At 40.5% G+C, this 25,853-nt stretch overlaps 1 protein-coding gene and 1 long non-coding RNA gene across 2 annotated transcripts; one reads left to right on the top strand and one right to left on the bottom strand.

Annotated features, from left to right (window-relative positions):
* Window positions 1–320: 320 nt before the first annotated feature.
* Window positions 321–18,869, bottom strand: AAR2 (AAR2 splicing factor). The gene is made up of 3 exons (XM_007474280.3): window positions 17,880–18,869; window positions 13,982–14,211; window positions 321–1,781 (listed from the first exon to the last, which is right to left on the bottom strand). The coding sequence occupies exons 1-3, from the start codon at window positions 18,625–18,627 to the stop codon at window positions 1,605–1,607; spliced, it is 1,155 nt and encodes a 384-aa protein (XP_007474342.1). The 5' UTR covers window positions 18,628–18,869; the 3' UTR covers window positions 321–1,604.
* LOC103105632 (uncharacterized) lies at window positions 18,654–23,860 on the top strand. The gene is made up of 3 exons (XR_457979.3): window positions 18,654–18,784; window positions 21,714–21,905; window positions 23,031–23,860. It is a non-coding gene; the product is annotated as an uncharacterized LOC103105632 (long non-coding RNA).
* The last annotated feature ends 1,993 nt before the right edge of the window (window positions 23,861–25,853 follow it).

Raw genomic sequence — 25,853 nt, 5'->3', positions numbered from 1 at the left:
CAATGGGGGTTGAAGTGACTTGCCCAGGGTCACATAGCTGGGAAGTGTCTGAAGCCAGATTTTAACCTAGGAAACTCCCCTCTCCACGCCTAGCTCTCAATCCACTGAGCTACCCAGCTGCCCCCTGATTTTTCCATTGTTAAAGTGAAGGAAAGGATATTTTGGCTGCCACCCTGTTCCCTGGGGCCAATTAACAGGGCTAGGTATTAGCTAGGGGTAAGGGGCTCCCTTTAAGTGCTACAGAAATGAAAACTGCAAACCCAACAATGCTCTAATCTGGAGCAATGACATTACCTACAGTAGAGACTCACACACAACAATTTTATTCTCAAGAAAAAGATTTAATACATCCAACCTTCATATAAAGGAATCTCCAAGGAAACAAGTGGAACCAAAAATCCTACCCAGTCAGGATTCTCAGTTAAAAGTTGAAGCACCAGAATGTGGTAAAGAAAGTGGCAGCGGGGGCTTGCTCTGTTGCACAACATGACAAGGTAAGTGGTTCAGGGCAGTCTCCCTTTAATTACAACATTTTGCCTACAGGTTACTGGCACAACCTTTGGGCTCCATTCTATATGGATGCTTCAATTAATCAGAAAGACTGACAGTTAGAGGAAAGAAATGAGGGGGAAGAGGGAAAGGGAAAAGGAAAGGGCATTAAAACCTAGGGAATTTAGGCAAAACTGTTAAACTATTCAGAGGTCCCAACATGGGCCACAAAGCTTCCATAACATATGGAAACAACTCTGGGGGTAGGTTTGCTTTTTTCTCCCTGCTGATTTATAGCAACACTAAAAACCATAAGAAGTCTTCCTTCTCTAGATAGTTCCAGAGAAGTTCATCAGTTCATGTGGTCAGGATTCCTATTTTAGAAGGATCAGAAAAGGGTATGCCCAGGGGCTACATCTGGCAATGCCAGTGGCTGCTCCACTTACAACCTCTGGGTATGGCTTTCCATGGTAACTGACCCAGGCACAGTGGAATGAAATAATCTGACCCAGAACTAGTGGAATGTAATTAAAGTAGAGATTGAAAAATACTCTAGTGCTCAGACACTGTGGACCTGTCTTCCATTCCTTATATACATCTGGGTTTTTCCTTTAGAGACATCTTGCTTCTGAATATCAAACAACATTATTAAAATTTAACAGGCACAGTAATCTTCTCACCTGTCACCACTATCCCTGGCTTCAAAGGACATCTAGGAAAAATAAAATCAAATACTAACAAAGGTAGAGTTTGTAGTATCTGATTTTTTTTTTAAGTATCCCAAGGCAGATTGCTCCCCAAGGAAAACTTGGTGGCTCTTCCTTCCTTCCTCCCAGTTCAATCTCTCCATTCCTTAGGAGGAATTAAGTTGTCACTATGGCAGCTTCTCTAAGGAAGTCAGTTTTGGTGAAATTCAATCAGGACAGGAGAGAACCAGACTATGGTAGGAAGTAGGAATGAACCACTGAGGAAGCCACAGGGGCCCAGGGTTATTAGACATGGACATCCTATTCCAAACCCATTAAACGAAGCTCTGGATCACCCTTACAGTTGAAAAGGCAGAAAGGAGCTTCAAATTCAAGATGATTGGCCTCTTGGGAAGAAGAGTCTTGGAGCTAGCCTGTCACTTCCAGGTTAACGCCTTCTGGAAGCTCCACCACCACTGGGGCACAGTCATCTGGCTCAGCCTCAAAGTCCCATTTGAATTTCTTAGTCAGATGGGCCTTGAATTTCTCTGCCTTCCGTCTCAGTGTCTCATCAACAGTGGTGCTGCAGATGTAGGAAAAGAAAACCTGAATGGAATAAAAGGAAAAAAAAGTCATTCCTTAGAAATGAGATCAAGCAGAAATGGGAATGTGGAAATTTCCCTGCTGGGTTGATCTCTTCCTATAACTGGTAGATCAGCTGCTACTGGCAGCAGTCCAGGACACCTGCTGTGTTCTATTAAACAAGAGAAAGAAAAGAAGAGAGGGAGAGAGGGAGAGAGGGAGAGAGGGAGAGGGAGAGAGAGAGAGAGAGAGAGAGAGAGAGAGAGAGGGGGGGGGGGAGAGAAGAGAGAGGGGGAGAGGGAGAGGGAGGAGAGGGAGAGGGAGGAGAGGGAGAAGGAGAGAGAGAGAGGGAGAGGGAGAGGGAGAGAGAGAGTGGGGGGGAGAGAGAGGGGGAGAGAGAGAGGGGGAGAGGGGGGGGAGAGAGGGAGCTAGAGAGGGAGAGGGGGAGAGAGGGGGGGGAGAGAGAGAGAGGAAAAGAGAGAGGGAGAGAGGGAGAGAGAGAGAGGGAGAGAGGGAGAGGGAGACAGGGAGAGAGAGAGAGGGAGAGGGAGAGAGGGAGAGGGAGAGAGGGAGAGAGAGAGAGGGAGAGGGAGAGAGGGAGAGAGGGAGAGGGAGAGGAGGAGAGAGAGAGGGAGAGGGAGAGGAACATAACTTGGATAGAATTTAGATGTCCAAAGTAGAGCCACCCTACATTAGGGTGAGGTTTCACCTTCATTGTTTGGCAATAGCATATTGAACTCACTGATGCCTTGATGATACAGAGACAATGTCTTTAGAGGAGAAGCAGGTGACAAAGGCCTGAGGGCCACACACATACCATCAATAGTATAGTTATTGGGAAGCAGATTTTGGATCAACACTAAAGAAGAACTCCCTAACAATGGAACAAACTGCCCAATGGAGTAGTGACAGTTTAAGCAGAAGCTGGAACATTCTACATAGGGATATTACTGAAGGGATTCAAGCTTTAGAGATAAGACAAACTAGATAAGCTCTAAGGTCCTTTTATAACTCCAGATTCTATATGTCCTTTCCCAATTATCAGTTAACTAGAGTAATGAGCTCTGAGCTTTCTTCTTCCTCTTTATTCAACTTGTATTTTAAGTTTGTTTTAGGGGATGAGGAAAAACCAGCATGATCTGTCCTAGCCCATCCCCTTCTTTTCAATCAACTGTCCTAGATACCAGATTATGGGTCAAGTACTGTAGGCCTCGGTAAACATCCCCTTTCTTCACTCTTAAATCAATCAACAAATCCCCTTTATATCCCACATCCAAGTCCCTTTTCTCCTGAATCGTTGGGCACAGCAACAGAATGAAAATGAAGGGTTACTGGGCTTTGCTTTGAATGATTTCATTCTGAGGAAGCTGGGCCAAAGGTTACAGACAGAGGGGGACAATCATAGAGAACTAAAGGCAAGAGCATAAAGAGCAGCCAAAACAAATGCCAAATCGATAATGAAGTAGAGGGAGGAGTGTGGTTACCAGAGCTGGAGGGCAGTAGGGAGAGTGAGCTGCTAATCTGAAGGCATCTAATGGAATTGAGTGTAATACTGAAGAGTCTCTTTTTACAAGCAGCTCTGTTTACAGGGGCCTCATCCACTTCCAGCTCACCTCAGGTTCCTCCTGAGCTTCCAGTGTGACACTAGCTCTCTCCAAGTTTCCTGATCTTAACACAACAAATGAACACTCATTGGCACTGTTGGAGAGATTCAGACATTAATAGCTCTGAGGACAGCAGGGGTGGGCAAAATGCAGCCTGGGGTGGGGGGTGGGGGTCTTGAACTACCCTACAAGCATAATCATCAGTCTGAATCTGGTATCAACTAGTAACAAGGGAATAGAACAAACTGGCTTCCCATCCACCTGCCCCAAGGCAACATTAACCAGAGGCTGGGAAAAAATACAAGCCAACATATCTTTCTGTTCTAATGCCAATAATCTTGGATATTTTTTTTTAATGTAGTGTTCCCTTTTCTCACTTGCTCCTCATGACAAACCTTTAAGGCCCAGCAAGAGAGGAATTACCATATTAATTTAATAGATAAAGAAATTAAGATTCAGAGTAGTTGGTTAAGCAATTTATCCAAGGCCACACAACTAGTTAAGAGACAAAATGAAAACTAGTGAGTTTTACTTAAGCTACCATAGAAAAAATTACTATTAATTTTCTGTAAATTTTGAGGTTAACAGGTTAAAAAAACCTGAGAAATAAAAATATGTGCAATATTTTTCAAGTGGCTTTTATAGACCTAAAATCATTTGTTTAGCTTTGAAACATAAATATGTATTCTGTATAATTTGGTTTGTTATGAAAGTACCATGTTTGGCATACTTAAGGATGTGAACAAAGAAGGAGGTACCACTAAGGAGAACACAGGGGTTGCAGCAGAGAGCTCTTTATCAGACTTGATTTCCTCTATGGAGGAAGTTCCTCCACCAACAGATCAAAGCATAATGTAATAACCTTAAGACAGTTGCCTGAAACTAGGAGGTGAAATAACCAGCTCACAAAGCTGGAAACAGAGGTGGGATTAGAACTAAGGTATTCCTTACTCCAAGTCTAGCACTCTCTCCAATGTACCATAATGCCTCCTTTTGGCAGTCACCCAATTTTGCAAATTATAGGTGGGGAAAGTTGGCTTCTTTTATTTCTTCCATGGGACAAAGCCTGGCCTTAATTTTACACCACAGCATTCCATTTCAATTCACATTGTTGTAGTCACTGTATATACTGTTGTTCCTGGTTCTGCTTACTTCACTTTGCATCAAATCACATAAATCTTCCTATGCTTCTTTACTGTAGTAACCATATTCATTGCTTCTTAAAGCTGTAAGGCTCTGGCTGTCAATCAAAATGTAGGATTCCAACAAAGATCCCCTTGCCATCCTTACAAAGCACAGTAATATTCTATTACATTCATGTACCATATCTACTTTGTTTACAGTTCTTTGCTACTAAAAAGAGCTCCACCATAAATATTTTGGTGTATATGGGGTCTTTCTTTTTGTCACTGATCTCTTTGGAGCATATGTCTGGCAATGGGAACTTTAAAGGTGTGGTCATTTTAGTCACTTGCTTTGCACAATTTCAAGTTGTTTTCCAAAAACAGTTGGGCTCTTGCTTAGCTCCATCAATATAATACATCAATGTAGCTGTCTTTTTACAACCTCTCTGACAAAGAGTATTCCATCTTTTGTCATATTTCCATATAATACCTAGTTATTTAGGCACAAGTAAAACAAGGAGTGTGGAGTATTAAAAATTACTTTGCCAGGGGCAGCTGGTAGGCTCGATGGATAAAGCCAGACCTAGAAATGGTAAGACCTGAGTTTAAATCTGGCCTCAGATACTTCCTAGCTGTGTGACCCTGGGCAAATCACTTAACCCCAGTCTTCTAGTCCTTACCACTCCTCTGTCTTGGAACAATATTTAGTATTGAGTCTAAAGATGGAAGATAAAGGTTTAAACAAAAATGATTTTGCCAGAAGGTTATTATTGTTCCTGCTGTTTGCAGAGAAAGATTTATTTACTGCAGAGAACTTTCATAATCAAGTCAGACTTAAACCACTACAATTTCATTAATAATCCTTAGATTCTTTCAAAGTTCAATCTAAATTATGTCTCCTACAAGAGGCCTTTCCTGACCCTCCCCCCATAAGTATTTTGTCTCATCTGACAGAATATAAACTCCTTCAGGGAAGAGATTGTTTCCTATTTGTCTTCATATCCCAGGCACCTAGTACAGAGCTTGCACATAGTAAGTCCTAAACAAATGCTTGCTGCTTGACTAAGCAATAGGTAAACCAAGGGATTGAGGCAATACAAAGTAATTCTTTGGCTAGACAGGAACTTTTTGACTTCATTCTACCAATCACCAGATTCAAACAGTTTTTGACTATCAAGAGCTCCTATCTAAATTCCACAATGAAGTTGCATATTAGATTTAAGTCATTAAGTGTGAGTTGGGGCCAACTGCCAAAAAAGATTAAATTCGATAAGGATGTATTTTTGAATTCAATTTAAATTCCAATTTTAGTTCCAAGGCCTAAAGACATATTTCACTCATGTTTCAGTGTATTCTTATGATCTGTTTTCCATTATTCTGACAAAGATGCACATATTTCAAACAATTGATTCTGAATTTTCTTCATATTCATTTTGTAACTATGTCTGAAAACAGAATGAATCGTTGAATTTGGAGTTGGGTAAACAAAAGTGACCCGTTTTACCCTTACCTAAACGGGAATTCTCTCTACAACATAACATTCTCCAGAGGTTGTCCATAAGAATATAAATGTCTTTGAGGTCTGGGTATGCTCTCTCTTTTGTCAAATATGTCCAATACCTAGCACAGTGCCTAGAATATAATAGGCACTTAATAAATACTTGCTCAATAAGTCACTTTCTGCTAGAAAACCTTCAATGATGGGGCACTCATGACCTCAAGAGAAAATTCATTCCAAGGTTGGCTGATAGCAAGCGTTAAGAAATTTCTTCCTTATATTGGAGTAAAATTGGAACTACAACTCTTCTAATTATTACTCGTTCTGCCCTTTGAGTTCCAGCAAGCCAAATCTATTCCTCTTCCCTATGATATCACTTCATATTACTGAAGATATAGATCACATATTTCTCATTTTCTAGCTCCCCTTCCTTTCATTCACCCCTTACCCCCTCTAAGTCTTTTTTTCCAGGTTACACATTACCAGCTGCTTTGGATGGCAGTTTTCAAATCCCAACCTCTGGATATGTTTCATCTTTGTCAATGTTCTTAAAATAAGGTGCCCAGAAGAGAAGAAAGTACTCCAAATATAATCTAATGAGAAAGAGTACAAGAAGTTATAATCTCTTTTGGATACTACCATTGATGTAATGCCTGCCTATGGTGGCATTAGCTTTTTGGGTTGTCTCATCACATTTTGGAGCTGTCACATCATTTTTAAATCATTCTGAGTTTGTAATTTACTAAAGTCTTAAAGCCTTTTGTTTTGTTTTGTTTTTGGGCGGGAAAACCCATTTATTCAACAAGAACTACTGGGAAAAGTAGACAGAAAATTGATTAGACATAGGTTTAGATTGGCATATAACAAAGAATTCTTAAGGGATAAATAATCTAAATACAGAAAGTCACACTACAAAAAAATTTTTTTTTTTAAGGAAGACAGTAAGCTTTGAAAAGTGTAGATGGGGGTGATTTCCTTAAGGTCTTTTAAATTTGGACTTTTGGGAAGTTATTCTCTTCCCATCCTATTTGAGGCAGTGATAATTATGAGAAGATTTGCTAGGCTTAGAGATAGATGGTTACTGAGTTTAAGCCTACCTTCCTTCACATTCTAACTTTGTGACCACTTAAACCTCTATGAGATTCAGCTTTCTAATCTTTAAGAAAGGTAGCATTGGGGGCAAGTAGGTGGTTCAGTGGATTAAGAGCCACGCCTAGAGGTAGGAGGTCCTGGGTTCAAATCTGATTTCAGATATGTCCTATCTCTGTGACCCTAGGCAAGTCACTTAATCCCAATTACCTAACCCTTACAACTATTTTGCCTTGGAACTGATACTTAGTATTAATTTAAAATAGAAGGCAAAGGTTTTAAAAAAGAAAAAGAAAGGAATCATTAGGTGTAATATAACCTCTTAGGGTTGCTGTAGGTATTTAAAAAGATTATGTAATGGCATTATATACATACGGTTATTAACTTTATGGGACAGTTTTTTTAAAAAACTCAAATGTAGGACTTTACATTGTCCTCATTAAGTTTTTTTCTTTTTATATTGGATGCAGTGTCACAAATTTAACCCAGTTCAGTGAATACTTTGTTAAGTATAGAACTTTTTAGATTCCAATTCTGTCATCCACCTTATTAGTTACCCTTCCCTACTTCAAGCCACACATAAATTTGACAAACATATTATCTGCACTTTTCATCCAAGTCATTGATAAAACTGTTGAACAGAACAGGGCTGTGGTCAGGTATATATGGAATGTGGATGGATGGCCTGTATAAAAAGGTACAGAGTTAGGAATTTAAATTGCTGAGTTTAGGGAACAGCAAGTAAATCAATTTAGCTAGAATGTTGAGTTCATAAAGGAGAATCAATGTGAAATAAGTCTGGAAAATTAGGTGAAAGCTAGGGTCTAAAAGTCAAGCTGAGGAATTTATATTTATCTTCAAGGGAATAGGGAGGCAAGTAAAGTTTCCTGAGCAGGAAAATTGTGTTTTAAGAAAATTATTTTGACAGTTGGGTGGAATATAGAACTGCTTCCAAAGCAGGGAGGTCAGTAAGATTATTATGACAATGCAGGCATGAGGTGATGTGGGCTTGAACTAGGATAGTAGTCATGTGAGTGTAGAAGAGACATAAGAGATATAGTGAAGGACAAGATTTGGCAAATGACAATATGGGGTGAGGGAAAGACAAGAGTCAAGAATGACTCCCAGGTAATGGAGCTGATCAACTAGAACTGTGTTGTCAAACCTACCTATGGCACATGTGCGGGGGGGGGGGGGGGGGGGTTCAGACTTCTCCCTTCCCTTTCTCTATATGCACCTGAAGACATTTCTCACATGACCTGCTCCTTTGAACAGCAACCCAAAAGGAGCATTTCCTCCCTCCCCTGGGGGGTGGGGAGATGTTGTGAGGGCTGCAGTTTGGGCACTTGGTCTCTAAAAGGCTCGCCATACACTGAAATAGAAAGATGTAAACCTTGGTACAGGGAAGATAATAAGTTTGGAGATGTTAAATTGGATATGCGTAAATGCCTAACAAGATTTTCAAGTAAAGAGGTCCAGCAAACAGTTAGAGATATGGGACTCCAGCTTAGAAAAGACATTGAGGCTGGATACAAAGATTTGTGGAAGTCATCTGAAAAAAAAATTACAATCAAATTTATGGAAACTAATCAGTTCACACACACACACACACACACATAGAGACAGACAGACAGACAGACAGACAGACAGACAGACAGAGAGAAGGGTCCCAAACAGATCTTTAGGAGATACCCACAATTAGGGATCTGGACACAACAAAGGAGCAATCACCTAGATAGGATGAGAACCAGACAAGAATAGTAATATAGAGAGAAGAGTAAGTATACAAAGGGAAGGAAGAGTCTGCAATATCATGATCACAAGAGTTTGAAGAAAGAGTGGGTAGTGAGGAAGTTGAGCCATAAATTTGACAGCAGAGATAGATGGGATGAGAATTAAAGACGCCAGAAGGATAAAAGATCCAAAAGCAGCTAAGTGACTCAGTGGATTGAGAGTCAGGCCTAGAGAGGTCTGGGCTCAAATGTGGCCTTAAACACTTCCCAGCTGTGTGTCCCTGGGCAAGTCACTTAACTTCCACTGCCTAGCCTTTACTGCTCTTGATTCTAAGACAGAAGGCATGGGTTAAAAAAAAAAGAACAAAGGATCCAGTGGGGTTATATATCATCAAAGGGTATGGAGTAGTATGGAGTATGGAAGAGTAGTAGTATGGAGGAGGCAAAATGTGTAGTCTCCTCTTCCTTCTCTAAAAATTCTCAATTGGAGATGGCACAATTCAAAGAGATAGAGAGGTCTAAGACTTGACCATGCTGGGATGTGGTTGAAATAGGTTAGTTAAGAGTTGAGGTTAAAGAAATATGTATTCATGTTGTCAGAGGAATCAATAACAATATTTAGGTTACTGATGAGGGAAGGGGAGACTGTGAAGGGTATTAAAGCTATTGACAAAGATGGCAGAATGACCAAAGATGGGTAGGTTTAGCCCAAACCTCTCAATTTATAATAACAGGTTTGTGTTAAATGACTGTTCTAAGGTCACACTGGACATGTTAGTGGTAAAACCTGGACCAAAATTTAGGCTCCAGATTACCAGAGTAGTATTCTACTTATGAAACCGAGCAAATATCACTGTGTTGTTGCTGTTTTCACATCATTGCAACAGAAGTCTCTCTTTAAACTATTTCTTCCATACCTAAACAGTAACCAAGCATAAACAACCATTTGTTCAACTCAAAAAACATTTAATGAATATTTACTATATGCAAAGGGCAGCTAGGTAGCCTGGTAGACAGAGTGCCAGGCCTAGTCAGAAGACCTACGCTCAGATCTGGTTTCAAACTTACTAGCTGTGAGATCCTGAACAAGAAACTTAACCCTGTTTGCCTCAGTTTCCTCATCTGTAAAATGATCCAGAGAGGGAAATGGCAAATCACCCTAGTATCTTTGCTGAGAAAAACCCAAAAGGAGTCAGACACGACTAAACAAAAACCATATGCAAGCCCCTGTGCTAGAGCAAATGAATCTGAAAGCTAGTTTTTTTAAGATTACATTAATGCATGTATTTTTATTTTTAAATGATTTTTACATAAATACTAAAAAATTAAAATGGGGAAAGTGCATTTATCATTTTCCAAGTAAATATACCAAATTTTCTTAGTTAAAAGTCAAAGGAAAAAATTTTTCCAACCATCAGCTTTATAAACCCCACCTGGGAATCTAGAAATCCAGCTGGGCTCTTTCTGCTTCATAAATCATTGCTGGCAAAAAAGATCCTGCAATTAGAACTCAGCTGTCTGTTGTGCTGACAATGCCCTAGAGAGCCAATGACAGGATGGTTTTAGTATGATTACACTAACTCTATAATGTTTTTCACTGTATCTAGGGATGGGAAGGAAAAGGTCTCAAGGAGACTAAAGTCAAAACCCTCTTCAGGATGTGCAGGCATCTGTAAAGATGCTCCTTTAAAGTTCAAGGAGGCCTCCTCAAGGGGGTCCCCTTTAAAAGAACTCTTCTCATATCGTTGCATTTTCTTTTCCTTCTTGAGGATTTTTTAGTTTAAGTGATCTTTATTCACAGAAGCAACATAAGGGTCTCTATGGTTCTTTTTGGCGTAAGACTCTTAACTAGTTACCCTCTGATTATTTATCCTCTAGTCCTCTCTCCAATTATCCTTGCACAATGCCAGGGTAACCTTTCTAATACTCATCTTTCGTCATTTTATTTCCCTGCTCAGAATCTTTCAAAAGCAAAGTCTAAATTCTTCACCAAGAAGTCAAAGCCCTGTAGTAAGGGGTTGGGGGTGGGAAAGGAGGGAAAGAATATGATTCTTATAACCAAGGAATCATGTTCTAAATTGACTAAATAAAATTTTCTTAAAAAAAAAAAAAGTACTGCGTGACCCTGGGCAAGTCACTTGACCCCCATTGCCTAGCCCTTACCACTCTTCTGCCTTGGAGCCAATACACAGTATTGACTCCAAGACGGAAGATGAGGGTTTAAAAAAAAAGTAATTAAACACTAGAACTAAGCATTAAAAAAAATTTTTTTTAAAGAATTCAAAAATGCTACTAAATGCATTTCTGATGCACATGTAACATAAATATATTTTTCTCCCTTATGTTGTCAATGCTCTTGCAAATCAATAAAGCTTTACCTGCTCTTGCTGGTTACTTTTGTCAAAAAAAAAAAAAAGAATTCAAAGCCCTCCACAAACTGGCTCCAACGTATCTTTCCAGACAGTGTTTTTTTTTTTTAAATCCTTACCTTCTGTCCTAGTATCAATTCTAAGAGTGGCAAGGGCTGATCAATAGGGATTAAGTGACTTGCCCAGGGTCACACAGCTTCAAAGTGTCTGAGGCTACATTTGAACTTAGGTCCTCCCAAATCCAGATCTGGCTCTCTATCCACTGTACTACCTGGCTGCTCCTTCCAGGCTTATTTAACACTCATTTTCACATGGTCCAAACTTTAGCTAAACAGATCTATTTGAATGCTCCTCAAATGTATTCTGCTTCCATACAGTCATATATTTTAGGGACTAGACCATTCCCTACACCTAGAGTGTTCCCTTTCTATCCCTATTTTAATTTCTGATAGCTAAAATCCTACTCATCCTTCCAGACTCAGCTTAAATGTAAACTCTACCATATAGCTTCCTTTATCTCTTTCCCATTCCAAATACTTTTAGCACTCCCTATCTCCCAGGCACCTCTATATTCTATTTATTATTATTCCTAGTCATTTATGTCTTATTTTTCTCCTATCAGATTATGAGTTCCTTGAGAGCAAGAACTATAATACTATTGTGCGATAAGGAATGATGATCTGCTTTATTTCTATGTAAACTGATGTGGAGTAAAATAAGCAGAACCAGAACACTGCACACAGTAACTGAAACATTGTGGGGCAACCACATGCAACAGACTTTGCTACTAATAGCAATGCAAGGATCCACGACAATCCTGAGAGACTTATGAGACCACATCATCACTTATTTATCCACATCAAGAGAAAGAACTGTAGGAGTAGAAAGAAGAAAAACACGTGATTTATCACTTGTTCATAAGGGCATATGAATTGGGGTTTTAGTTTTAAAAGATTATTATAAAAATGAGTAATATGGAAGTAAGTTTTTAGTGATAATACATGTATATAACACAGTGGAATTGCTTGTCAGCTCTGGGAGGGGGAAGGTAAAAGGGGAAGGAGAGAACATGAATCATGTAACCATGGAAAAACTAAAAAAAATAAATAAATAAAAAGGGAGGAAAAAGAGAGAGCAGAAACTAAGTCTTACTTAGATTTGTATCTAACAATAAGTACCTACAACATGCAAAGCACTATTCAAGGCATTGGGAATGCAATATAGAAGAGAGACAGTTTCTTCCCTTGTGGAGTTTACAACATGTGGGGATAACAACACGTTCCCAGAGAAGTAGAGATCCAAAATAAATATTAAAGTGAAGCGGGAGAAGGGTGTAACAACTGGAGGAATCGGGAAAAGCTTCATGAAGAATATAGCACTAAAGTCAAGCTTCAAAGGGAGATAGGATTCCAAAATATAGAAATGACAATGGAGAACATTCTAACTATATGAGGAAGGGGTAAGGAAAGCCAGTGCAAAAGCACAGAAGTGGGAGATGGAATGTCATGAATGGAGAACAACAGTTAATAAGAGGAGGAATCCTTGTATGAAGTAGGATTTGATCCATATCAGTTGAAGGGTAATGTTATACTTTTGCTAAAAACTTCTCAAATTGGTTAAACCAGGTTCAGTTCATAAATGAGAATAACTCATTTCCACTTTCTAGCTATGACATAAAATACTAAAATGTCCTACAGAAGTTGGGTAATGGCATCATCCTACTACTTCCCAGGGGATAAAACAAGCTCTGTTCATAAGAGTGAGTGGATTTAGGAAAGCTATCACCAATTAATACACATTTATTGATCTTACCAGGTTCCCGACAACGTGCCAGGTGCTGTAGGGGATAAAGCAGCATCACTATAAGTGGAATAGCATTTTTCAACAAACATTAACTAAGCACCTACTAAGCACTAGGGAACTTCTTTTCTTTTTTTTTAATCCTTACCTTCCATCTTGGAGTCAATACTGTGTATTGGCTCCAAGGCAGAAGAGCAGTAAGGGCTAGGCAATGGGGGTTAAGTGACTTGCCCAGGCTCACACAGCTGGGAAGTGTCTGAGGCCAGATTTGAACCTAGGACCTCCCATCTCTAGACCTGACTCTCAATCCACTGAGCCACCCAGCTGCCCCCCACTTGGGAATTTCTAAAGCACCTTTATATGCAGGAAGAAGCAGCTCACTGGGGAAGATAATGGAAACCAACAGCTTGCAGGTCTTTGCTGCTTCTAGGCCTAAAGAAATAACTGAACCACATAATGGCATAAGTACATTAAGGGGACTGATCTGTTTGAAAAGGGAAGGAGCAGCACAAGATGAAAACTATACATCATTTGAAGCATCTCTCCTAATTACAGTTCATAATGAAAATTTAATTGCTAAGTTAAAAGGAAATTTCCTTTTTTTCTAGATGAGAACCACAGCAGAAGCTGGCATTTTGTTTGAAAAGGAAATCAAAGTAACTTTAATGTTCAAATGAAATTTGAAGAGCTACAGACATTTCAGTGGGAATAATCTTCAAAACTCAAGCCTGAAGTATAAGGCTGAAGCAAAATTACTATTTCAGGCTCAATATCACAAATGTGGGGGGGGGGTGAGTCTGAGGTTTGGGAAACTATCATAGTCCTTAAGAAATGGAAATGAAAAAACTTTGTTGAACCTAGCAGAATGCTTGGAAAACACCTATTCAAATCAGAGCTGTCACAGGGATTTTGGAAGAGTCCCTTTCTTCTCTCATCCAACCAAGTAAAGTTGTCCATTATGCAGTCATTCAGTGATAATTGCTGGCTCACCTGGACAGATAGCCTACCTGCAAGGTGCTGGTTAAGAAATTATCTTGAGAGATGATGTCTACAAAGAAGTCAGCAGGGATCTCATTGAGCTCATGGTACAAGATGGAAATAAGGCGGCTGTAGAGGTCGCTGTACTTCCCAATGGCTTCTTCTGCTCTGCATAGGAGATTCAGGAGCTGCTTCCAATGCTCAAATGCATCATAAACATGCCCAATCAGGAAGCAGATAAAGGCAAACTGCAGTTCAGCTGACGAGTCCCAGAGACAGGAAATAGAAATTTTAGGAGAAAGTTTGATAGCAAATTCTAATGTAAGATCTTAGTATCAAAGAAATTATTCAAGACACAAAATCCTACAGTGCCAGAGCTGGAGAGAACCGTGGTCCACTCCTTGTTTTATGGCGTCAGAAACCAATGACTAGTGAAGCCAAGTAACTTGGACGAAATGTTGCAACTGGTCACTGATAGGACCAGGGCTAGAACCTGGGTCCTCTGACCTCCACTTTGCACAACTCTACATTTGTGGCCTTCTCCCACTATGACCAACAGGGACCTGGGATATTGAGAAAGAGATGAATCATAGTAGAGAACATCCTACTTACTCTCTGAAATAGTTCTAGACAGCCCCTTCGATTGGAGCCAGGAAAGCAATGCCTATAATCTCTACTCATCTCAGTTTTTCACTAATTCCTTTTTACACTGAAGAGATGACCATGACTGACTACAACTATTAATTTTTAGGTCTTCTTTGTGGGAGAACTTGGGAAAGATGGATAAAATCACAATTAAGCAAGGAGAACTAAGGAAGATAGCATTGCACAGTTAAAAAATCATGAGACTAAAGATCAGATCTCAGTTCAAATCAAGTTGATTGGTGCCATTTTTTTTTTGCCACAATACTCATTTTTTTAAATCTGTAAAATGAAGGGACTGAACTAAATGGTGTCTAAGACCCTTCCAGCTGGCATTCTATGATTTTAAGGCATTTCTGTTCACAAAGGGAAATTTAAAGGTCCCACCCTATGTGACCTCCTGTCCAGTGAAGTCTCAAAGCCTTCAGGGGAGCATACAAAATGTCTTACCATTAAATATTTACATGCCAAAAAGGAGTTACTAAAACGTGTTTATGCAAAGTACAGTAAACAGAATTATGAAAACAATATATGCACAATGCCCACAATAATGAAAATGGAAATAACAGAAACAAGCAAAAAAATGCCCTTGTACTCTGTAATTATAACCACCAAACCTGATCCCTGAAAAGAAAAAAATATACCTTCCTTCCTTCTTGGCAGAAGTTAGAGTTTACAGGTAAACAATATTACATATACTGTAAAATCTAGTTACTGTATTGGATAAGTTTTGCTGTACTGCTTTTTTTTTTGCTTTTCATATTTATTCTTTGTTACAAGGAATGGCTCACCAAATACGAGAGGAAAAAGGTATATATTTGGAAATGAAGCTGATGTAGAAACAAATGATACCAATATACATTTCAACTATATGTGCTAATGAAAAAGGCATCCCTTTTTGTAATTTCAATAGCTGTTTACTTTACTTACTTCCTCCCTATTTTTAGCTCAGCCTCCAAAAGAAAAATGTATGAGTATTGGTCTCCACACAAAATGCTTCAAAAGCTACTAATCATCTTTTCCTACCAACAAAGGTCAGAAATCAAGAGGCAACACCCCGTTCTCATGCTTGTCCCCTTTCTCCCACTGATGAGCTCCTTCAAAGGTCTCCATTATGGGGAAGGGTCCAGGTTGTACAAGCTTTTCTGGACTGCCACCATCTACCTCGTCTCCTTCTCCTCCATTTTCAGCTCTTTTTATGTATTGTTTTCCCCAATTAGAATTAAGGTCCTTGAGGATAGGAACTGTCTTTCTCTTTGCTTGAATTTATATCTCCAGCTCTTAGACAGTGTCTGACACACTTAGCATTTAATAAAGTAGTGTGTTGCCTGCTTGTCTACCTGCCTGTAACTGAGCAGGTTTATCCTGGCACCCTATAAAAATTCCCAATTTGACTATTTCTGGTCCCTTCCTATATTCTCTAAGAGCCAGCCATTCCATTTGCATGTGCCTAGGGATACTATCCCTTTTAATCACCACTCACAGTCGTTGGGAGGTAAGGGGGAGAAGGCTTTGAGCAACTTGACTGTGGCAAATCAGGGGCTGAGAAGAAGGTAATGCTTCTGAACAAGGTAGCTCAGCCCCAACTAAAGCATCCTGAGAAATGAAGTCTGAAGTACAGGGACTCAATACCTGGACTTTAAAGGGAAATCTTCCCAACTTAATTTCTAAATCCTCATAATTCTTAGGGGCAAAGCAGTTTTTTTATGATCTGACTCACAGAACACAGAATATTTGGAGTTGAGTGATATATTGGAAATCATCTTATTCTATAACCTTGTTTTTAGATGCCCAGAGTAGAATTGGCTGAGATCACATAATGAGCACATGACAAAACTGGCATCAGTGCCCAAGCATCCTGACCCACAGTCCAGTGCTTTATATGCTACAATTACATTGGAACTGGATGGATGTTGAAAACATAAGGAAGCATTTCAGGAAATGCACAGGGGAATGAAAAAGGGCTATAGGATGTGCTAAAGGATACAGAGTAATGGAACAAACTACTGCTCAGAGAGCTGCAAGAAGCCAATGTGGGGATATGATGATGAACCATCAGGATGAGCAAATGTGTTAAATACTGCAACTCTACCACCTACCTTTGTGATACACAAAAAGTAGCTGAGACTTGATATTAAAATATGGTGTAACCTTGGCCAGCAACTAAACTTGTGGATCCCTAGGTTACTCTGTTAGTGACTGAGGATGGTATCTCCTGCTTCACAGGACTATAAAAATGTATCACAGCTTGATAAGTACTCCATGAAGTTATATGCAGCCAAAAAAACTCTGCTGTATACAAATCAATTTTTAATACAACATTCCACATGAATCAACTTCATAAACCTGAACAACTAGTTCATGATTCATTGACTTCACAACTAGACCAGGGCTCAAGAGTGCCTCACATACCCTCTGACAAGACTAATGATCTTTCATTAAAATTTTTCCTCTTCTAAGCAAAGAAATAAAATTATCAAAGAGGTCAATAGTTCTAAAGGAATGTCCCTTCATTTCATCTCCACCTCTTGACATTCTGTGGTTACTACTTCCTCAGTGAAGCCTTCCCTAACTTTCATAATTCCAAGTTCTTTGGTTGGTGCCATGGCATTTCGAGGTCTAAGGGACCTCACAGTTCACCTCCCCCCTTCATTTAGAAACCTGGTCTCATAGTTATTTGTACTACTTTGCATTATATTTATCTGTACATATGTTTTAACTATCCCACTATATTGAGCTCCTGATGAGAATTGATTGTGTCTTGTGTCTTACCTATCTTTTTTTTTTTAACTTCTTACTGCATTCTATGCCTAGCATATGCTTAACATTTGTTAAATGCTAAAGAGGAAAGTTGAATTGTCTCTTGGATAAGCCCTAGTTTACTAGACAAGAGAACAGGTTCAAATACAACCTTAGACAAGTACCTTCCTTACTCTGGGCCTCAATGCAATGCCAAGTTATCTGAAAGATAGGAGAGAGATCTCTGTCTAATCTAGCTCTGGCCTTCTACAATTTCCGAAGAATAATTTCCTAAAAATAAAAGTTTTAGAATCTCCCAAAGCCACTTTATAAAGGCTATTTGGGCCTTAAGAATCATGCTTCATTTTACAGAAGAAGCAACTTAAAACCCTAAGAGGGAGAAAAGACTGGTCTAAGATTAATGAATGGTAAAGTCTGACCTCTTAAGTCTAATAGCTCCAAATTCCGTGCTTTTTGGATGACACCACTTTGACTTTCAGCTGTCCTTCTTACCTTTGGAGCAAAAAGGGAACTATTCATACCTACCCAGGACATCCTGGGGATTGGTGGAGTACTGACTGTTAATCACAGTCTCTAAGGCATAGCTCAGGTCCATGCTATGCTTGGTGATCTCCGCTGGGCTGGCGCCGTCGGGGTAGGTCTGCTTGGGTAACTTGGTGAACCGGATCTCAGTGCCGGCTTTCTGCTTCATCTGAGGCAGACGGGCTAGGCCCTCCTGGTAGCTCTTGCACTCAGTGGCACAGGGTGGCGGGCCCTGTTCCGCTCGGTCCTTGGTATGTCTTAAGGGCAAGACGGGCAGCACTTCGGAGAAGGCGCAGATCTGCCCATTCTCGGGCTGCAGCCGCTGCACTGTTTCCTCGCTGAGGCAGTTGCTCAGGGACACCCACTTCTTCAGCCGGTCATAGGGGTAGGGCCCCAGAAAACGATCCAGCTCCTGCAGGTTGGCCCGGGCGGCCTCCAGCTGCTCTTCCGGCGGCGGGCTGAGGTCCAACTCCTCGCGGGACGCATCCCAGCGGAGCAGGCGTAACCCCCGCGGCTGCAGGGTCACGAAGAAGCCCGTGCGCGGGCCCGTCTCGCGGGTGCCCGTGGGGCTGCGGCCCGCTGCGCTGTAGTGCACCAGGTGGACGCCAGGAGGGATCATCTTGACACCGCGGAAGCGCGGGCCCACCTGCCACGAGCTGCAGTCGATGCCGAACTCGGTGCCCACGGGCACGTCCAGGGCCACAACCGTGGCGCCCTCGAAAAAGAGGCTCCGGGCCAGTTCCGGATCCATCGAGGACACCCAGCCGCCCTTCGAGACCGTCCTAACTCGAGCTCAATCAAATGGGGCCCCAGAGAATCTACGACTGGTGGTCGAGACGTCTTGAGGGGTCTCACTCCCAGACTGGTCTCGAATGTCGGTCCGATGCCGCTAGAGCCGCACGCCGGAAGTATGGCCGCTTCCTCCGGGGATGGGGACGCGGGTGCAAGGAGAAAGTGCTCCCTTCCCCACCCGGGGGTGGCGAGAGAGGGGTTCCTACGTCCTCAGGTTCCGCTTTCCACCCCTAGTCAGAATAGAACACCACCTCCATCTCCCCACCCACCTAGGATATCCGACCCTCTAGAAGTCTTTTGCCTAGCACATAGCAGGCGCTTACTAAATATATGACTGACAAATATTTGTTGAAAGGAAAGGAAGAGAATGGCTTGCATGCTCTGATCAATACAATGATTCAAGACAATTCCGAAGGAGTTATGAAAACGCAATCTACCTTGAGAGAGAGAGGAGAGGGAGGAGAGGAAGAGGGGAAGAGAAAGAAAGAGACAGACAGAGACAGAGAGAGATAGAGACAGAGACAGAGAGAGAGCTGATGAAGTCTGAGTACAGATTGAAGCATACTTTTTTCACTTTCTTTTTCTTGTCTTAAAATTTTTTGCAGGGTAACTAATACGGAAATGTTTTGCATGATTTTACATATATAGTTGACTTGACATTTCTTGCCTTTTCAGTGGCTGGGGGAGAGACTGAAGAGAGGGAGAAAATTTGGGACTCAAAAATGTTGTAAATGAATGTTTATAGATACGTATATATATTTAAATATATGTGAATATATATACATATATGAATACACATTCATATATATATATATGAAATATATGAAAGGAAGAAAGAAAAGGAAAAGAGAGCCCTTCATTTAGGGATTTGCTCCAGGTCCTGTTCTACTGCCAGACATCAAGCCTCAGGATTCACAGATGCTCTGATCTAGAAGGGACCTGGAAAATCTTCACATGCTACTAGGATCTGAGCAGCAATCCCCTCTACAATGTTGACAACCAATAGCTATCTGGCTTCAACTTGAAGACCTCTAGTTACAAGGAACCAATTATAGTGAAGCTACCTCCTCCAAAGCATCCCTTTCTACTTTTAGAAAACTTTGCTTTTCAGAAAGCTTTTTTTCCTTTAAATGGATCCACAATCTACCTAACTCCCACCAAATGCTTCTTGTTTTATTTTATTTTTTTTTTTAAGGGCCAAGAAGAACAAGATTAACGTCTCTTCCAGAAGGACCTTCCTGTATGCCATAATCTTGAACACTCCCTTCCCCAATCCAGGCGCCTGAAGGGCCTCCATCTGGGGAACCTCATGTGCAGAAATGCCTTCACACCAATGCTTGACTTGAATCTTGGGCTGATTTAGTCTTGAGCTTCTCCATAATTGGTATTCCCCCTATCCTATAGAGAGAATGTTCCTACCATCTGCTCTTCTTCCACATTCATGTGGGAACCTGCAAGGATACAAACTTTCACCCATATTCATTGTTGTTCAGTTGTTTCAGTCCAGGTTTGATTCTTTGTGACGCCATTTGGGGTCTTCTTGGCAAAGATATTGGAGTGGTTTGCCATTTCTTCCTCTAGCTCATTTTCCAGATGAGACAAAGTTAAATGATTTGACCAGGGTGACATAGCTCCTAAGTGTCTGAGGTTGGATTTGAATCTAGATCTTCTGAGTCCCTGCACATGTAAAAAATAGACTCGAATACAGGACTACAATCCCCACGAGCCTTTGCTCCACTTCCCCAGAATGCCTTGTAATCTCACCTGGGCCGAGATCGAGAAGGTATTTAAGCTGATTCAAAGGCTTTTGAGGCTCTCTCTTGGGTTTTTTGGACTTCCGTTTTGCAGCAGGAGCGTCTCTTGCGTGATGTGAGGTGATTTTGTCTAGGCCTCTGGCCTAGGCACATGTTTCTTACTTGTATATTCTTTAATCTTTAACCTTTAATAAACCTCTAAAAAATATAATACTTCTTGCAGAGAAAAACTAATTTCTACCTGCCTCAGTCTCCCCGTCTCCCCTAAATTTTAATCATTACACACAATACCCTAGCCACTTAATTCCCACCAGTTCATACCCTATCATTCTGTGTGATTCTTGTCCACATTCTTCCATAAATCCTCTACAGGGTCTTCATTGGACCACTCAATATTCTGGTGTGACAGAATGAAATGGAAGAAGCATTGACTAAGTACCTGCTATGTGCCCAGCTCTGTGCTAAACTTTTTACAAATATTATTTCATTTAATCCTCACAACTACAATGTGAAGTGGGAGAAGGGAAGGGTCTTTCTCTAGTTTTTTTAACTTTACACAAGGCCTGTTTATTGGGTATGCCTCACCCCTTCAATATGATCAGCCTACTTTCTTTTTTGGTAGACCATAATATATCTATTGGATGACATCCTTTAATATGCTTCACTAGCTTGGTTACTTATAAAGTATATGATATATATATATATATATATATATATATATATACATATATATACACATATATGTATATGTGTGTGTATTTGTGCAAAGCATTTTGCAAACCATTGTGCATTCTATAAATGTCAGCAATTATTATTAGTGAGTCACAGCCTACTCATGCTGATCATATGCCTCTCCATTGCCTATCCTCTAATACCAAAAAGGAATATAGCAATGTTTGCTGGGGTGTGCTACATTAATTACCATTAGTGACTCCATCCACTATTATGTGAAGTTAAGTTTCAACTTTGTCAGTTGCCTGATTTAAGAGGTTTCACAGGAGTACTCCTCTTCCCCACTGTCATCTGAGTTAAAGAACATCACAAGAACACCTCACTCTCTCACCTCAGTGTCTCCTGATCTCCCCCTGCCCCAGACTAGTGAGAAGCCAAATATCTCAATCTTTATAATCCTGTGTTTTCCATTTTTGACTCCCTTAAAAATGTATATTAACTGTGAGAAACCAAGCTTCTGGGTCCTTGGCTACCAAGAGACTTGGACTTCATTTGTTTTGCAACTGCCTGCATTACCAAATAAATCATTATATACTGTTTCTTTATCCCATCATAATAGGTGGAAGTGGGAAATAGAGAAAAGATCACCATCTCCATCCAAAAGCCCTTTTCTAGTCTTGCTACTGAGTTATTATGTGGAAGAAGAGACTTGATGAAGTTTAAAAGTAATCTTACCACAACTCCACTGAGCTGCTTTGCAATTTTGTTAAAATGCAACTGCTGGGATGATCTGCAGGGACTCAAAGGTAAGGTAAGAATGAAAACTAATTTTCTGACCATAACATAAATTAGAATTTACACTGAGAATTTGAGGTATATTTGAAGAGTTAAAGACCAGTTTAAATGCTCAAGAATATCTGAAATCACAAAAAAAGAGATTCCGTTGCCAGAAGGAAAGAAGTTGTATAGGAGCTAGAGACCAGAAGAGGGCAGCATTGCCAAGAAAACAAATCAAAACAAGATCAGAGATTTAAAATTAGAAGGCACCTTAGGGACCAATGAGTCAAGCACTTTCAGTTTGCAAGTGAGAAAACTGAGTGAGAAAATTAAGTGACTTACCCAAGGTCTCTCAGCTAGTATGTGACTAAAGTAGGATTTGAACCCAGGTCTTTCTGATTCCAAGTTCAGTACTCTATCCACCATATAAGATGGGCATTCAGACATGCATTATTTCATTTTATTTTCACAAGGTAAAATTTTGTGAGGCAAGCTTTGCACATTGTAGTGTCCTCATTTTACAAATAAGGAAACTGAGGCTAAGAGAGACTGAGTGAAATGAGCTGCCTCAGAAAATCTTCATTGATTTTCACTGGAGGAGATCTTTAGACATTAGCTAGATGACCATTTGGTGATATTGTAAAGTAGATTCCTGTTTGGGTTCAGATTAGACAAAATGATCCACTAAGGGCTCTTCCAATTCTATAATTCTGTGAAGTCAAGTGATTTGCCACAGGTTAAGTGGCAGGGTTATAAGTAGAATCTTATTAGACATTTAGAGACTCTTAAATCCCATGGTTTTTCTACATTGCTGCCACTCATCTAATTCACCAGAAGCTCAACCAGATTTGGGCTGGAATAGAGCAGCCTAGAACAGGCTATGGACAGGGAGCAAGGGAGAAAGGGAAGGAGACTGGACTAATATTAGGATACTTTCCAGCTCTAGAACTATAAGGAGTAGGGAACAGAGGAGGAAGACATAGGTATGAGACAGGGCCTAAAAGTGGTTTTCAGTCCCCTAGGCAACTCATGGGGGCAGCTAGGTGGCACAATGGGTGGTGTGCTGGACTTGGAGTCAGGAAGACTCATCTTCCTGAGTTCAAATCCAGCCTCACCTATTAGCTGCTCTGAACAATTCATTTAACTCTGTTTATCTCAGTATCTTCTTCTATACAATGAACTGGAAGACCTGAGAAGAAGGAAATGGCCAACTACTTCAGTATCTTAGCCAAGAAAACCCCACAAGAGCTCACTAAGAGTCAGATAGGACTCACACAACAACAACAAAAGGGTAACTCCAGAGACTGATTGCGGAGATAAGCAGGAGGAACTGAAGAGAAATAAGAAACAGAAGGAATCTTCTCCAGAGGGATAGTGCCTCAGATTGGTTTTGAAGTCAGAGAGGTTTTGTTTCATTCTTCCATAAAAAAATCAAGATCTAATTCAGCACCATCTATCTTTTTCTCCTAAAATAAAATGAATCTGAAAGGTTGTTTTATTCCTACATACTTGCATCTTCTGGAATCAAAGGGAAACCTAGAATGGAATATGCTAGAACTTGAAGACCCCTTAGAGGTCATTGACTCCAAAGCTATCATTTTTGCAGATGGGGAAACTGAGAACCAAAGAAATGGAACTATCACTACAAACAAATCACCCTATTCCTAAATCCACAAAATCCATCCATCTCCTGTTTGTATTCCCCCAAATGCCTCATAAATGTCCTATCCTGCCCAGAAGGTCATTATAAAAAGAAATGATGAGGAAAGATGAAACATTATAGCTGACTAATCTACCGGAGACACAGAGAATATTTATTCAGCCAGGGGTGAAACGCTGGGGACCTTATGTAATTCACTAACAGGAATATTCCTTCTCCAGCTCATGCATTTCATCACTCTCATTCCCTTTGGTACGGAAATATGTTTACCCTCTTTCATAAACTTGAAATTAACTCCAATAAAGAAAGGAGTCATATTTAGAAGAAAAGCTAAATTGATCTTCTCTAAAATTTCTGCTAATAGATTCAATTTGGGTGTATCAAAGCCTTGGCCCAAAGCCACGGGACAGAGGGTGGCAGACACTCTCAGGGCCTCAATTCAGTAAACACTGGTCAACCAATCTAGGCATTGGGGTAACAAAAACTGAAAAAATAGGCTGGCCCCTTCACTCAAACAGCTTATGATCTGGTGACAGGAGGGATGGAAAGAACATTTACACAAAGAACTGCAGCACAGTGTAGCAGAGGGGTGGTCCTTTACGTAGCAAAAAACAACTTGTGCCAACCTGGAGCCATTTGTTACACATGTCCTTTAGCAAAGGACTAAAGGACAGGTGATTCACCAGAAGGGGCTAGGCTGAAAGCTCGTCCTTATTCATACTTTATAGGATGAGCCCCCTACCCCCACCCCAACACACACACACGCACGCACGCACTCATGTGATTAGAAGATGATTAAGTATACTCAGAATGTCCTGAAAAATTCCAAGAGGTAGAGGCTTCTTCCAGTTGGGGATATAATGATTAACAGAGCTTCCATTTCTGTGGAGCATGTCCCTTATGATAGTGCTATGAGAGAGGAAGTATATGTATAATCCTTGACCCAGAGTCCAGTGGTATGAGACTCTCTTCTTATTGGTAGAGATGAAGACCTTGAGTGAGGGGCCAGCAATGCACTTGGAAAGAGACAGAGGAGAGAGAGAGACGGTGCATGTTTCAGTTTTCATGCAGTCTTTTTGGAGTTTTCTTTGAGCTTTGGATCACTTAAGACACTTCTAACTTCCTCCTTCAAGAGGGAAGATGGTAAAAGGTCAACTCCACTTCAGGTTGCTAAAGGAAAAGACTGGAAAATCTTGAGAGGAGCTCTCAGTTTGCTACACTAGAAACTTTGGGGAGTCTCCCCTTGGGTGAGAGCTTGATCCAAAGGAAGCTTCCTTCACTCCATATTGTCTGAAATATATTCTCCTATGTATACTTTCTCTGATTTCTGTTTGGCTATGGTTTGAGTAAAATGGGTTCCATTATGTGTACTCATTGTGGAACTGACATTTGGTGGGAAAGGGATCAGGCCTTGGGATACAAAGCTTAGGGTCCTCCTTTCCCCCAGTGATGACAGCAATCAGGAGTTAGCTTGAATTTGCTCATGTCTCCTAGACTAATAATCTCTAAGGGAGAAGGCAGATATAATTTTAGTCTGAGGAGAACAGAGTGACTTCCAGTCCCAACTTCCTATTCTTCTTCTTGGCAGTTATGTAAGTCTCCCTTGGAGATAGGTGGTGGGGAGAAAAGGTCTAGACATGTCTACTCTGCCTCCCTTTGAGCCACATGAGGACAGTCCTCTGCTACTGGGGAAAGGAGGTTGGAGGGGGAACAGTCCCTAGCCACAAATGAGGACCCTGGTTACACCTGGTTACACATGAGATCAATCTATCTTGCTCCATATATATTAAATTTTTAAAAAATGTAATACCAAGGAAGCTAAGTGGTGTAGTGAACAAAGCACTGGAATTAAAGTGAGGAAGACCTAAATCTGAAGCCTGTCTGAAGTACTCATGAGGCATGTGACCTCATCAGGAAAATAGTTATTAGGAGGATCAAATGAGAGAATATATATAAAGTGCTTTGCCAGTCTTAAAATGCTAGATAAATAGGAGCTCTTTTTTGTTTTCATATCACCTACATTTCCCTTTTATCTCTCTCCATTTATCTCTGAGTTTTCATTGTAACAACAACGTTCAGTCATTTTCAGTTATATTTGACTCTCTGACTACATTTTGAGGTTTTCTTGGCAAAGATCCTGGAGTGGTTTGCCATTTCCTTCTCCAAGTCATTTTACATATGAGGAAACTGAGGTCAACAGGATTAGGTTACTTGCCCAGGATGTAATAATTAAAATAGTTGGTGATCATAAACTGTAGTGATTGATATAAATTATAGTAGATAAAAGAGTAGATGAGTAAATTGTGACCGCAGAAAATATGT

The sequence above is a fragment of the Monodelphis domestica genome, chromosome 1 (assembly GCF_027887165.1).
Source record: "Monodelphis domestica isolate mMonDom1 chromosome 1, mMonDom1.pri, whole genome shotgun sequence".
NCBI classification, from domain to species: Eukaryota; Metazoa; Chordata; class Mammalia; order Didelphimorphia; family Didelphidae; genus Monodelphis; species Monodelphis domestica.
This window is presented reverse-complemented; position numbering and strand designations above follow the sequence as displayed.